The 16,399-nt window shown below is 38.3% G+C and overlaps 1 protein-coding gene across 5 annotated transcripts in view; it reads right to left on the bottom strand.

Annotated features, from left to right (window-relative positions):
- Window positions 1-16,399, bottom strand: part of ASPH (aspartate beta-hydroxylase) — a 111,990-nt gene that overhangs the window by 5,036 nt on the left and 90,555 nt on the right. For all 5 annotated transcript variants that reach the window (XM_077783430.1, XM_077783438.1, XM_031504035.2 and 2 more), the window contains 3 exons: window positions 10,247-10,382; window positions 9,273-9,364; window positions 4,470-4,603 (listed from right to left, as the gene is read on the bottom strand). In XM_077783430.1, the coding sequence (XP_077639556.1) occupies window positions 4,470-4,603; window positions 9,273-9,364; window positions 10,247-10,382 (362 nt within the window). The remainder of the gene's footprint in view (window positions 1-4,469; window positions 4,604-9,272; window positions 9,365-10,246; window positions 10,383-16,399) is intronic.

Here is a 16,399-nt window from a genome sequence, read left to right as displayed (position 1 = left end):
TCCCTCTAGTTTATCAATGACTTTATTTGTACTGAAGTATCCCAAACTGGACACCATACTCCAGAGGCAGTGTATTGAATGCAGAAGAGAGAGGAAAATATTGTACTGCTCAAACTGTTTCCTACAAATTTACTAACACAGCTAGACTTCATCAATACAAAAGAGGATTATAAGCCATGTTCAACTTGGCCCCTAGGCTCCTTAAGCCCTTTTCTGCAGAGCTGTTTTCCAGGCAGTCATCACCCAATCACTACAGCTGCAAGGTGTTTATCTGTTCTCAGCTGCAGGACTTTGCTTTTGCCTTTGTTGAACTTCATCACGTTTCAGCTGGCAGTTTTTCCAGCCTGCTGAGACCTGGATTCATAATTTTGAAGAGAAGTTTAACACCTGATTATACACCTCCAGGTGGGACTGGATGAATAACAGTCAAGGTAACAATGGTCAAAGAAACATTCCTTCCTAAAGCCACTCTACCATGAACACACACTCACTTTTTTTAACAGGATCCCTCAGGAGCTGAAGCAATCCAAAAGGATGGATGCCCTCAGAGGGAAGCAAGCACTGTGAACAGTAACAATCGTAAAGAAACAAAGGTCTTGCCCTCAAAGATAGAAATGCATTGCTTAAGCTCATTCAGCTGTATTCATTTACAGAGAAAACTATTTTCTTTTTCAAAAACAGGATGAAAACTAGGTTCATACTTCCAATTCATCCCCATATTTTTAATTCAGCAAGAGAAAAAAGTAACCATCAAAATTTATGGGGTTGTGCTGTAAGGTTATGAAAAGAAATTGAAATAGCATCAATTGAAATAATCAGCTAAACAAAATTTTTAAAAAAACATAACATAGTAAAAGAATTCACATTGACTTGCACATGCCTTAAAGGCCTAGATAAACAGCCTTTTGCAGATTTTAAATATGATCATGTGGGGTTTTTTGTTACCACATCAGTTATCTGGTAACGAAAATGTTGTATGTTGCACAGACCCTGAGTTACTGGTACTGCACTGAAGTTACATTGGTTTTATTAAAGTCCATGGGAGTCCACTTGCAATGCTATAATGAGGTAAAAAAATTCAAGCAAACTTTGGGTTGTATAATTAGTTTGGCTTGGTTTTTTGGGGTTGGTTTATTTTTGGAGTTTTTTGTGGGGGTTGATTTTGGGTGGCTTTGAGTAGGGTTTTTTTGGGAGGCGGTGCCAAGGGTGTTTGGTGGGGAGGGTTGATTTGGCTTTGCTTTGTCTGAAGCAATTGAGATCTAGTGTTGTTTTTCTTGTTGGGGGAAGTAGCTGGGTTTTCAGTTGGTTTGGGGTTTTTCTGAATTTTTTTTGTTTTGTTTCTAGTTTTGTTTTGTTTTGTTTTGTTTTTTTTTAAATTAAATCAAGCCTGAAAAGAACTGCTCTAAATAGCCTGAAAGTGCAACTCGGTTAAGGACAATAAAAACCCAGGCACCCAGATGAAGTAGCTTCAGAGGTTAAAACCCAGGCTCTATCATTTGCATCATAATGGGAATGGCTGTTTTGCACAACAAAGAAAAAGTCATAAAGCTGACAGGACTATTAGCCCCTTTTGAAAAGGCTACAAACCCCACTATTAGCATGCAAATAAATATTTTCTAGAAGCCTGATGGTGTGAAAAACACTTCTCAGTAGTAATACAGGGACCATATTGTTCTGGTCTGGTGCTGAGCCACTTTGGGTTAGTTTCCAGATAATTTTCCATATAAGCTCTAGTGTCACCTGTTAAAGGTGAGATCCCAGACTGGCTTCTGCATAATGGCTCTAGCTTCACCTTCATTTCAACATAAAGCTACCTTCCTTGATAGTGATGTTCGATTATGATAACTAGATATTATGTACCTACCATTTCCATGCATTATACTCTGCACTTTACAGACCTGGGACCTCAAAATAGCCAAGTGACCTAAAATTATCAATGCCATAGAAAACAAGAAACATAGAATTATAATAATTTTGGTTGAAAGAACCTTTAAAGGCATAACCTGCAATGAGCAGGGACATCTTCAACTCAATCAGGCTGCTCAAAGCCTTGTCCAGCCTGACCTTGAATGTTTCCAGGCATGGAACATAATCCCTGTGGTGGGTGACCTGTTACAGCATCTCACCACTGTCTCTATAAAACACTTCTCCCTTATATATAATCTAAACTATTCCTCTTTTAGTTTAAAAGCATTACCCCTGTCCTGTTGCAACCTATCTGATACATACTGTCCCAATCTTTCCTAAAAGCTCCCTTCAAGTACTTAAAGGCTATTATGAGGTCTCTCTGGACCCTTTTCTTCTCAAAGTCAAACAACTCCAGCTCTCTCAGCCTTCCCTCATGGCAGAGGTGTTTCAGCCCTCTGATCATCTTTGTGGCCCACTACCACAGGGTACACCAACTCCCAACAGCTGCAAAAAGCTCTTCTGCAAATGAAGGAGTAAGCCACAGCACTGGACAGTGCTGATTTGCCTGTCCATCAAATGATGAGTTCTAAACAACCACATTGGGTGGCATAGAGGTAACCAAGCATGAAAATCTCATTGTTTCTGTTGTCTCTCTCACACGCACAGCGGTGGCACAAGAGGCCAGAGAAGGCTTGATGCTAACCTTCCTCTTCCAGCCAGCTCTCCTGCTGGAAACCACCAGTTTACCACTGCTCTGAACCACCAGGAGGAAAAGAATGGAAATTGATCAAGCTAAGTCTTCCTCCTGGCACCATTCCCTTTGCCAGTAGTCTACACACCTCCTCTGCCATAAGGGAAGGATATATAAAAGCCCTTTCACTGCCAGCAGTAGACATACTTTGAGAGCTTCCAGGGAAAATCTTGCCCTTGTTTCTGAATTTACAGCTCTTGCTGTAAGCAGCTGATCTTAACACATTTCAGCAGAAGTTGCAGTCAGCTCGTGAGTGTTTTACACATGAAATGAGTATGTCTGATGCATCAGACTGACTCAGGTTCTGGAATCTGGACGCTGACATGCTCTACATTCAACAGGTATTTTTCTGCTCTTGAGGGAGCATTGCTACCAAGGAGGTAGTTAAGTTCATTTTCCACAGGACTATCCCTTCTGTCCAGGTTAAGACAAAGAAGGGTGCCAGCCTTATAACAGGTGGTGAGCTGTGGACACCTGCTCTCTTGGCAGCAGAGCAAAACCACTCTTTTTTGTTCATACCAGCTACTAAACAGCCACCTAATGGTCATGCCATGCAGTTGCTACTAATCTGAACTAACATTAATGTCCTAAAGTGAAAAGACTCCATGCCTCTATATCAGTCCTCTAAGGCAATTAGCTACCTCTCCCTCCACCCAGCTTGTTTTGGATATTGGATTGGAATGCTGGAAAAAAAGTCCGTCACTCCCTAGACATAGGCAGTGTAGGTTGTAACACTGACTGTCAGCTACATGTTGGCAGGAGAGTATAGTAACAATGCTTTTGGTTATTAACAGCTGGATACTTCTATCCTCAACAATTCCAAAGATTTCCAGTTGTGGTTGTTTTCAAATGTTATCAAAAAAACCCTCCTTTGCAGTCATGCAGACAGGAGTAGCATTTCATTTCTCAATACCAAAATTAGCTCTTGTTGCCCTCAGAAGCTGCAGAATCTTTCAAAATATATGTACAGATATTAAGCATCATGAGAACTTCACTTAAGCCCAGTAAATTTAGCCTGTAAGCAATAAGCAATATAGGTAACACTACATTTTTCTTTCTGTGTTTAATAATATAATACAAAAAACCTAGCACAATTTCCTGTCTTCCTAAGGGGAGTATATGCTCTGATTGTAAATGTATAAGCTATTGCATTTAATTTCATTTTGGACTGAGCAAACAGAGATAAAACTGACTTGAAGTTCAGTACAATTTTTCACGGGTAAGAAACTTCCCTTAAAGCATACTTCAAAATAAAATTGCCACCTGAGTAATCCACTGGGCCTAAAACTTCAGAGATGTCTTCATCTTGAGATAAAATTCAACTGGAATATTTTAACTGAATTATAAGAAATAATACTAGCTGAAAATAAGGCTTCTGCTGGAAGTACCATGGTATTCTGTCACAGCAGTGAAAATGTAGCCAGCTTCTGCCAAAGCAACAACAAATTCTATGTCTCTCCAAAATCAAAATAAATACAGGAACTCTTTTGGCAGCAATATTAGTGTGGCATTGTAAAAGTAAATAGAGATCCCATTGACCAAACCCATATTTCCATGCCATAGCAGAGAAGAGCAGGTTTGTCTCAATAAGTTTGTACCATGAGTCAGAGTGCAAATTGTTTGTTTCATGAAATATATTACACATCTTCATCATCAAAACAGTCTCCTTTTTTTTAACTACATGCAATTCCATTCCTTCTTCAGTCTTGAGAAAACTGGAGGGAAAAAAAACCCCAAAAAAACAACCAAGCAAGCAAGCAACCCCCTTCCCCCCAAAACAGTAAAAAATACCCCAGTATTGCAACCATACCTGTTCTCTTGGGCACACCGTATTCTGCAGCCTTCCTTAGGGATCACCAAGCCCAAATGCATCCTCAGCCGACAATTGGTGGGCCCTGTGTGGGGCCAGACATGAGTCCCTGGGTGCATGATAGAATATTTGATCTGCAAGAAGAGAAAGGCACATATTTCAACACATTCTGGTTCACAACCATGCTGCTGGGAGTTAGGACTTCATTTAGTCTCATCCTTGGTGATGGGTGAAAAGTGTATTGTCATCTTTTGTTTGAGTTTCAGCAGCAATTCTCTCTCATATCCTAAAGGCAATTAATACTACAAAACATATGTCTTGTGGTGTGTGTGTGAAACCAGGGGTGTGTTTATGGCTGAAAGCACATAGTTTTAATTTTACTTAAAATAACCAGTATTCACATTTCAGGCTGAAAATAATTATCTTCTGTCTACAGTCAGAAAAAATACCTTATTTCCTATGGAAATATTTAAAAGTATGGACAATAGGAGACACAAGGCTTGTGTTCATCAGACTGGCCAGCCCCGCTCAGATGACGTCTTTGGACGTGACTGTCAACCTTGGGCATAGCAACCATGGGAAGGTGGAGTTCAAGATTGTGAGAGGATGGAAAATGTAAAAAAGCAGAATTACTACCCACAGCTTCAGGAGAGAAGATTTGGTCTTACTCATGGACCTGCTGAGAAAAATCTCAAGAGAAAAGAGGGGTCTAGGAGAGCTGGTTGATTTTTAAGTAGCACCTTGTCCAAACTCAATAATTCCTATGTGCAGGAAGCAAGGCAACCCAGAAAAAATGAAACACAAAAGGAAGCATACAGGAGGTGGAAGCAGGGTCAGGTCACCCAGGAAGACTGCAGAGACACTCTGCATGGGCAGGGATGAGGTTAGGAAAGTCAAAGCTCTCCTGGCACTGAATCTGGAGATAGAATTGAAGGGTAACGGGAGAGATTCCTACAAATATCTCAGCAATAAAAGGAAGTCTAGGGAAAACATGCCCAGCTACTAAATGTGACAGAATATCTGATGATATCTGATGACAAAGGTCATGGGAAAGGCTGAGGCACTACATGTCTTCTTTGCCTCAGTCGTTACTGGTATGACTGACTTTCAGCAGTGCCAGGCACCCGAGACCAGTGAAATAGACTGGAGCACTGGTGATTGATCTTCTGTGGATCAGGTTAGGGATCATTTAAACAAACTCAACAACCTGGTTCATGGGTCCTGATGGGATGCACCCATGAGTCCTGAGGGAAATGTCTGATGTGAATCCATACATAATCCATGCAATCTTTGAAAGGTCACTGCCACCTGCAGACGTCCCCTGGTAGAAAGGAAAGGTTCCTATCTTCAAGAAGGGCAAGTAGGAAGGTCTGAGGAGCTACTGTCTAGTCAGCCTCACCTCAGCCCTTGGAAAGGTGATGGTGCAAGTAATCCTGGAAACAACTTTCAAAAAAATGAAGGAAAAGAATGTACCTGGGTATATAGCCAGTATAGGTTTATGAAGGGGATTCTGTACTATACCAGCTTTTTATGGTGAGGTTTCTAGTTTGGTGGATATTGTTTATCTCAACGTTAAATCTTTGAACAGTCTGCCATAAACATCCTAATCAGCAAAGTGAGGAAATAGAATCTAGATAAGTTCCCAGTGAAAAGGATTGAAGCCTGGCATTTAAGCCAGGCTCAACAAGTTATGATCAGAGGCACAAAATCCAGCTGAAGGCCACTCCTCAGAGGTGCATCACAGGGCTCAGTACTGGGTCCAGCACTGTTTAGGAGATTCACAGTGACTCAGAAGATGGGACAGAGTGCATTTCCCTCAGCAAGTTTGCAGATGATAGAAAATTGAATAGGAATTGACAACACACTACTTTTTTTTTTTTTTTTTTCTTTTTTTTTTTTTCCTGTCTTTTATAAAGACCTTGGCAGGATGGAGAAAAGGCAAAATCTAAAATACTTGACAAAAAGAAGCATAAAATTCTGCACTAGGGAGGCATGCACCAATACAGGCTGATGGACAACTGTCTGGAAAGCAACTTCCTAGAAAGAGACCGTGGGGTCCTCAAGGGGGGCCCTCAAAATGTCCTCACAGTGCCCAAATTAAACAGGAGCCAGCATTGCAGCAAAGCCATCAACAGCTTCCAGGGCTGCATTATGGAAAGGTCTGTCAGCCTGTTGAGGGAGGTTATTCTTCCCCTCAGAGCTGGTGAGACATCTTAAATGTTGGACCCAGTTCTGTGCTACCTACTGGGAGAGAGATGTGGACACACTGGAGCAGGTGAAGGGGTATAAAGGGGATTAAGGGATAGGAGAATCTAATATACAAGGGGAAGCTGAGGTAGTTGGGACCATTCAGCCTGGAGAGCAAAAAGGTCAAGAAAGGATTTTATCAATGCATATAAATACCTGATGAGAGGAGTGGAGAAGGCAGAGGCAGGCTCTTCTCAATGGAATCCAGGGAAAGAGGCAATGGGCACAGATTGAAACACAGGAAATGCCATTTAAGCATAAGGAAACACTTTTTTTACTGTACACAGGAACAGGTTGCCCAGAGAGGCTGTAGAGTCTCTGTCCTCAGAGGCATTCAAAACCTGGCTGGACACAGCAACCTGCTCTAATTCATCAACTTTGAGCAAGGAATTGGACTACATAATCTCCAGATATCCCTCTCACCTCAATCTTTTTGATTCATTCTACAACAACTGAAAGAACAGGGAAGTGTGAATAATGCATGACAGTGATGAGAAACACCTTTTCAACTGAGAAAAGTGCACATTTGGTTGGGACAGAGTAGTTTTGATAAATCTTACAGATTAAGGTGTTGCATGCTCTTCAACTGTTATCAAAACCAGCAGAAGACAGTGTGTGCCTCTTGCCTGAGGTTTTTTTGTGCCCCTAAGCTGAGGTTTCAGCTTATTGGCAGTTTCTTATGACAGCAAGTGATGATCTCCAATGGCTCTGGTGAACACAGATCCTCCCACCCAACTCTGCTACACTGTGATGTGTTAGACCCTAACACAATGCAAATAACTGGTGATGCAAGATACTTTTTAATATCTGAGCTAAACAATTTTTGTAATGCTAATATGACAGCACTAAAGATTGATTGCTGTCATGTACATTATCTGCCCATGCAGATCAGTCTGGATATGTCTGTGAATTATATCTGCCTGCTGTGCTCAAGTGCTATAGGTAAATTGTTCTAAACTACCAATGAGTTGTACTATGTCTGCAATGTAAGAAATGTCCAGAATTAAAACTACCTGTGATACTTTTAGTTTACTGCTGGTTTTAAGAAGAATGCTACAATTTTGATCACTTCCTATTGTTCTATACAGTGTCTCAGCAACACTGAGCAGGTAGATGATTATTTTACATTCCATTTATCTTTGTCACTACATGACGTGACCAAAGCATCCAAATAGTCTATCCACCACAGAATTCCTTATTTCCTGATTATGTTTGCTCCCATTGCTTGCCAGTGCTTCTGTATGTGAATAGGGATCAGCTGATATTTTAAGTTTATTTTAGCAGTAACATCTGAGTCATGGTTAGCATAAAACTAAAATTTCCCTAGGCATCTCATAATAGTGGATGTAAAACTTTAGACTTCTAGAGCATGACTTTTCAGATTATCTTACATTCATATGTTCAAAACATGTGACTACAGCTACAGCTGTAAAGGTACAACATCTCTGCAAACCATATCGTGGTGATAACACGTAGGGCACCAAGAAATGAAGAACAAAACAGCAGCTCTCAAAGAGAATCTGCTCTCAGGGACAGATGCGACTGAGAGCAGTTTTCTTGTAGCCACATTGAGTGTGATGGCTTCTCATCAGTTATAATCACTACAACCTGCCTTTGCAACAACAGCTTTGTTCATTCCCACAGCAGTAGCCACCCAGTGCAGTTCTGCACATCAAAAGCAAGGGACTGGTGAAAAAGATGAACACATACACTCAAGGATCTGAATTAGGCCTACATTAGCACTGTGGTTTTCAACTTTTTCCTTAATTTTGCCATGTGAAGGATATTCTCACGTAGTCATTGTAGACAAAATATAATAACTTGGAAAAAAATGAAAACATGTCCTACAGAACCACTGCATGTGTATTGACCCATACAGGTCTACTGCATGATTAAGTGAGATTAACTGATAGCTGAATAGTCATGATAGGCCCTTGAAACAAATTTGAAACTAATTTTGTTGGCACTCACACTCATGGATATAAAATTTCTTTCCTTCACCTTCAGGAAAGAAGCACGTGGGAGCACTATTTGGCTTCCACAAGGTGATTCTCCCTCTGTCTAATGCAGCCAGGCTGGGGTAGACAGGTGAAGTTTATCACAGTGAGAATCTGGCTCACCAAATTAATCATGTGAAGCTGGGTTCAGATCAGAAAAAAAAGAAAAGCTCAGGTTAGAAAGGACCTAATCCAACCTCCTGCTGAAAGCAGAGTTAGGCTACGAGTCAGATCAGGTCACTCCAGGCTGAGGTTTAGTAAGGCATTACTTACTGGTTGACCCATGGCAAACAGCTATTTGTGTACCATGAGCTCCCAGGAAACACAAGGTAAAATGGCTCAACTAAAGAGTCCATAGAAAGGTTTCAGCTAACATATTTCACCTGGTATTTACTGACAGTTAAAATAGGGCATATCTTTATTGTTAAGTTTATTGTCTACTTGAGGCATCATTAAATATATCAAAATTGTGCATTCCTCTGTACATGTCCCTCTATTCCTCAAAATCACCTGCTCCCAACATTATGAATTTGCAAAAATGAAGAAGTTTGTCAGGTACCTGCCCTCTTCTGCAGCCAGTAGCTTCCGGGAACCTTTCCAATAAAGCACATGTTTTTGGAACACTTTTACAAGCATTCTCATTTTTTCTCCCTAGTGAATATAAGGGATAGAACATTGGTAAGAGCAATGAAAAAATATTTCCATTTTCTGCTTTGCATAAGACCAACAAAACTGCCAAAGATCTGACTCTGAGAGACAAGTAAATATTACTATTCCCATTTTACAGACTGTGCAACCTAAGTACCTCCATGCTGTAATATCATAGCAGCCTACACATTTTACTTTTACATTATTTGTGAATACCAGGCTTTCTACCATCTAAAAAAGTGTTATTTAAAATGTATAATCACTAACATGGATGCATAAGAAAAAAGAAGATTTTAAATGCCCCCAGTATCATAAAATTTCAACACCAGATTATATTTTGATATAAATTTAATTTTAATAATTTATTTTACAGTACCCTTTCATATGTGGAGTTTTATAAGAATTTAAGGTCATTCCAAGAGTTGGGCCTCCCAGTGCACAGCATAGGGGCAAGGCAGCAGGCAAATTAAAGTTATATTCTTTTGCTCATACTGTTTCTGAATGACAGATCTCCTCCAGCTGGCAACACAGAATTGAGGATGGGGAAAATGGGGACCTTCTCCCAGGTTCCCATCTTCCCTCAGCTCATCTGTACTATGCATTACCAGGTAAAGAGCTGGCAGCCTTGCCAGAAGAGGAATACACTCATTGAACAGTTACCATACTCAAGGGACCCTTAGAGGTATTTGGGGACAACAGAGTTTAGAATTAAGAACTCCTGTTCATTGTCATAGGGGTCCCAAACATTGTTTTATCAGTTCCCTTCCTCTGTACATACTGATTACAAAAACAGTTCTAGAAAAATCTGTGTTGGTACTCCTTACTATACTATGTTAATCTGAGATCATGAAATTGAGGTAAGAGAAGAAATACAGAATGTTTTACCTTGTTGCCATAAGGTAAACTGGCTCCAGTCTCCTTTTTCCCGTAGGTTCTCATCTTCAGGCAGGAAGAGGCTTTGTTTTTTATCCATCACAGCAAGACCTTCATCCCGAATGAGCTTCCAGTTTTTCTCTAAGGACTGTTGTAAGAGCCATGTTACTGCACTGAGAAATTACTTTGGCTTTAGTACAATTTTTATTTTTTCCTGCTGTTATTAGCTTTTTTTTATATTTAAAGGCAATAAAAGAAAGTGTTCATTGCTATTATCAAGTTGCTTTAAATTCTATTCCCTTCTGACATGTTAAGGCAGGAAAAATAACTCTTCAGATTCAATTGCATTGGGATTGTAAGATTTCAACAATAGCCAGTGTCTTTGTAGATGAGGCCTCACTTTAACTTGCTTTTTGATGAGCCTAAAGGATCTTTAAGTATTTTTTGTATTGCAAGCTAAATGTATTGATCTTCCTAAATGCTGTGCATGCGACCTGGAATCATTCCTCTAACTGGAAAACCACTCATATAACCTGGAACTCCAGGTGTTGGCAGAATTTTACAGGCCAAAGAGGCCAAATTTAAACACACCACTTGATTAGGAATTTATAATTTAAACCTTCAGAAAGGCTTGCTGAGATTCACTTGCATGTATTGATGCTATTGCAAAAATCATATACAACTTGAAATGCCAGGTGATCATTTATGGACACAATTGAGAACACGTGAGCTGCCTTACACTTCATACATACAAATCCTCAAAATACCAGAATTGAAATTTCTGTTCTCTGCTGCCTTAGGACATCATATTTGGAGAAATCAGATAGCTTAGGAAACCTTTTATTCTACCAATAATAAGTCATTTTAATGTTATAGCAATATAAATGGAAAACCCATAACAATGGATCTGGATAAAAGTAACTTCAATTTCCCAGCAGCTTACTTTTCTCACTAAATCTTATTTTGGGTGAATAGTTTTCATTTTTCCTTTGTGCTCTTGAACAATGCATTTCTGTAAGACATCTTCAATCCATTTAACACTGAAATAAGCTATGGTATGTTCCCACACTTCCTCCTTATATGATGAATAAAAGGTGATACAGGTGCTAGGTGATATAAGTGTCCCCTTTTAGTCTTAAAACTTCATATGATTATTAGCCATCCTCTTGTAAATTAACAGTTGCATGTTCCACTTGAGTTTTATTACTTAAAGGAAAAGCTGATCTGACAAAATAGGTTTATATTGCTAGATCATAAAAGGCTCAACAAAACAAACTTTAGTTAGAACATTGTCTATAATACAGCTACTTTCTTCCACTACAACAATTTTAGCTAGGCTAAAAAATATGAAAATATAGATTTCACTTCTCCTATATAGTAATTTCTATCATAACAAATTGGTTTTTTCTCTCACCTATCAAAAAAATGAGGAAGAACACTTATTTTTCCTAGTGTATTCACATTATTCTCCCTCCACAATATTCTCCTATTGATGGTTTCTTTAACACTCATTTACACTCATTTCTATTACACTTATTTCTGTAACACTCATTTAACAGCTAGCATTAAGTAAAATTGCAAAAAGTTATTCTGGAGTTTGGGTGTTTTTTTAGAATATCTTTGGAAAACTGACTTTTCCAAAATGTAAGGTATAAAAAAAGATTGAAAATTTCCACCTAATTAGAGATGTATATGAGAACAGTGCTGCTACTTATTCAGCACTACCCCATCTACAAAAGGAAATGCTAGCTTGAGTACCTGGTTTTGCACTGGGTGGAGAAGAGAAACAAGAAAATAACCTACACTCACACCAGCCTCAATTTAAAGTGATACAGAGCAACAAAACTGGAAAAGTTTAAAGTATATTCCAAGTTCTTCTGTGCTTCCTCAAACTCCTCCTACTCCCTCAGCTGAGAAAAGGTAAGAGGGAGCATTCATCCATGCAGACAAGATGACACATGAAGAGCACTGGTGGTCCAAGGCATTGCCAGCAACAGCTGCTGTCACCTCCACTTTCTCTCTCAAGTGCCACAGGTTGAAGGTTAACCTATACAGGTGAGTGTTTGTCCTTGTGTTTAAAGGCTCTCCCTCCCTAATATGTTAGGTACAAATTTATTTGAATATATCTCATCAATTTTGAGCTAAAGTCTCAATGGTTTTAGACATAAATTGCTCAGAAATCAATAGGGTTTCTGCCCTGAAAACGTAGACCCCCACCTGTAAAACACACTGACAGTGCTTTATAATGACCAACAGACAACTCCTAGGGACAAATAAAGTGGGGAGTTCAAACACCACCCAGCCTTGGTCTTCCTGATACCACAGACTCTCAGGGATACCTTGAATAATAATAAAAAAACCAACATTTAAACATAATGATTAAGTCCAGGACTTGGACTTCCAGTTCCTGATCTGAGTTAGTGTCTGCAGGAAATAAGTCAAATATACTTATGACTCTGTGATATGTAAGGATTCAAGCTCCATGTTAGAGCAAAAAATTCATATTATATTTGGTGCAGTATCCTGATTACAAGTGAAAAATCAGGAGGCAGCCAGAACTGGGAGCATATGTACTTGTTTGCTAGCAGCTGATTCCCATAAACCTCCATATGGCTTTTTAAATACAGTTCCTAATAACAATTGAAGTTTACAGTTGCTGTACATCTGGCAATAATGTTGATTTTATTTAAATAGGGATTTTTTAATATTGGAGGCTTTTATGTGAGACTATTACATTGAAAATATCTTTACTCTGTGCTGTCAAACCCATTCAATGTGTGGTTATAAATGACAGAGGAAGAGATTAAGGGGTTGCTACCCTTCATGTGAGGCATAACAACTGGCCACACATCCATTTTAATCCACTGAACTATAAAATAAAATCGTGGTGAAGAGTTTAATGCACTTCACTTTGTTACTTAAACAGAATAGGAAAGCATTCACAATCAGTTACCACATCTCCACTGGGTAATGCTGATAACCTCCAAGCAAGGAGCAGTGTTTTAAAACAGATTCCTTGTACCCATTCAATCAACTCACAGAGCTTAAAGATCAACACTTGTATGCATCATATTTGCTCTTTTCAACACAACTCTCTCCTTAAAGCATACAAACACACTCTAAATACACATTTCAATTTAATTTCTCCCTTGACTATGAATGTTTAGCTATCATTACCTAAACTATTAAGGCCCAGCTGTCAACCTATGGAAAACTATAAAGATATGTGCTGCTGCCTATACTTTCATTATCTTTCTGCACTTTTCTTGATGCACTTGAAAATTAATATAATAAAATCTAAGCCATCAGAGCAAAGCAACAATACAAGTTCTACTTAAAATCAATCACCTATTCACTGTAGTAAATTATTGGCAAAGCATCATCTGGGTCCTTTCCAAAAGCCAAAGGACACAACATGCAGAAAGGACAAAGTTACTGAAGTCAATGCCTACATATTAATTTCAGACCAGTGGAAAGTCTCTAGGATCCAACACCATCATAAGTCTTTTATTATCTTTTAAATGAGCACCAGAATAGAATAATGCTATGAATGGGGTTCTGCAGAAGGTACTGGAGAAAGATGCAATGACTCAGTAAGACTGGCTGAGGAAAGCTAATCCTCCTGAGGGAAAAGAATGGGATTTTAAAGATGAAAGTAAGTGTTCCTTTCAGCTGAGATAAAAAGAAGAAGACAAGTTTCCTGAATTCCCAGATCCAAAGGTCTAAAATGCCTGTAAATCAGAAACATTAGCAGAACATCTTTACATAAATCACTCACCACACCCTTCTTAATATAAAGGTTTATATTTTCTTCTCCCTGAGAAATCAGGTGCCTCTCTCTGTTCTTTCAAGGAAAAACATTAAGCCTCAGTGAACTGCAGAGAGATTCAAAACTCCACTTCCCTTCAGCACAGTTCCACTGTTTAAGGTCTACAATGTCCTGATAAGTCTTACTGAGATATTCTCAGTCTTCCTCACTTCTGCCCACCAAAAAAAAAGCCCAAACCAAAACCCTCTTCCTTAAGACATACAGGCAAGCAGGTAAAAAAAAAAATAGATAAAGTATGGGATTGTCTTATTCTAACCTTATTCTAACCCATCAGGAAGTTAAGCATCAGGACCCATTTTTAAAGTAAAGTAGTAGGACAGCTAACACCAGAAAAGGAGATACACCATGCTTACAGTTGTTATTCACCATTGTAAAAATGAATAATCCTGTAGAAATATCCCTTTTTTCTCACTTGCAAACAATGCCACTAGCACGGACAGTTTGTCTCACATCTGTATGATTACAGCTAGTTAAGCTGAATGCCCCTCAGAAGGAAGTTATTAAACTGAGAATACCAAAAAAAGACAAATTTCTTTTTAGGATTTCTGTGGAAGAAGCAAGTCAGTGTCAAAATTCATATCTCCATCTCTATGTCAAAGAAACTAGATGACCTTTTATAAGAAAATCAAGCCAGGTCTGTGGTATAAGATGTCACTGACCACAGCTGTGTTGGTTAATGGAATGAATCAAAGAGAGTTCAGCTTCACTACTGCTCCAGCCCCAAATAAATGCTCAGTTAGCATTATTAAGATAGCAAGTTATTGGTATAAAAATAGTTCATTCCCATTTAACAAGCAGTGAAATTCAGAGATAGGGTCAGGGCCCCCAGTGCTATGTACATTATATATCCATATTGAATTCTACCATGGTGATTTGGAAGCATTTCCCACATTTCCCACACAGAAGTAAGAGAAATGTAATGAAATGAAGCAGTAGGAACTAACTGTTGATTGGTTTTTGTTCTGTAAGAAGGGGAAATAATTTTTTTAAACTAAACCATGTACAGAAGTTGGAGTACTTCAGAAATTAGAAAACTAAGGTCATCAATTATTTTTTCCTGCTTCCTGAAGAATACTACTTCTAGTCTTGCTTGCAGCATTGAATCTTGCTTGCATAATTAAAATCAAACCTGCTTTCTTGCAAAACTTCAAGTACTTTCTTGAGTTACAAAAAAACCCAACAACACAAATATTTGTCCTGATGAATATAGCAACATTTTGGCTTTATACTTTAAACTCTGTTGTCTTAAAGATCTTACTGCTCCCAAATTATGATACATGTGCAAGTAAATTATTAATCACAATTTAATCTAGATTCACTGACATATTGCTAATAAACATGTACCACCAAATTATTGGAATAAAAAGGTATTACTGAATTCCAAAGAGGCAATTGTACTGTGGAGGTCGGGGTGAATTTTTATCCTTGCTGGTTTTCTGAGCAGCTCTTCTAGGAGCCAATCATGATGCTGATCCAAACCAAGGCCTCCATATACAGCCTGATTCATCTGAAAAAATCCCCTTCAAGGTGAAGCTCTGGCCATTTTGTAACATCAGCTGAATTCTTTCACCCTTCAAAGCTGACTCAAAACAAGTGTGAATGGATCATTACCTTCTGTGACATAGGAATTTGAAAGGTTTACATGTAAGGAACTGTAAAACAACACTGCAAGTAGCTCTAAAACGCCAATCAAATAATATGTATATTTCCTTTTTGTTTGACAGAAACAAATTAAGAAGTTCCCAGTTTCTCTATATCTTGTATGGCAAGAAGCATCCATTCCCCACATACCTCAAGAATTAGTTCAATATGAGCACATTTCATGTGCTAGTACATAAAGCTCACTACTTTTTGGTGTAGCTGAGATTACATTGGAGAATCACACTTTAATCTAAATTTCTAGCCTTATTTTTGTTCCCATCAAAACCATAACAAAGAGCAATCTTTCTTTTTAAACTACTTTTATTTTTTTAAAATAACCATCACTCCATAGTGTTTTTTTAAATATTCTATGTAACTTAGTAGAAAGAAACAACCACTCTGAAGGAATTTGTTCCTTAAAAATATACTTTTCTGGGTTTAAATTATTTATCCATAATAGTTTCTCTAAACCACACACCAATAATTGAAACACACGGGAAAAAAGGCTTCTCCTAATTTTTTAGGAATTATTATTAGAATTCTAATAAATTAATAAAAAACAATGCTATTTTGGAAATAAAAGCTATTGTTATGAACAATATTTAATGCCTTGCTTTAAATAAATAAATAAATAAATAAATAAATAAATAACCTTTTAAAGAATTTAAATTCTGCATTATTATTTTTGTTAAATC

The sequence above is a fragment of the Lonchura striata genome, chromosome 1 (genome assembly GCF_046129695.1).
Source record: "Lonchura striata isolate bLonStr1 chromosome 1, bLonStr1.mat, whole genome shotgun sequence".
Taxonomy (NCBI): domain Eukaryota; kingdom Metazoa; phylum Chordata; class Aves; order Passeriformes; family Estrildidae; genus Lonchura; species Lonchura striata.
The sequence above is the reverse complement of the archived record's forward strand: the minus strand, read 5'-3'. Positions and strand labels throughout refer to the sequence as shown.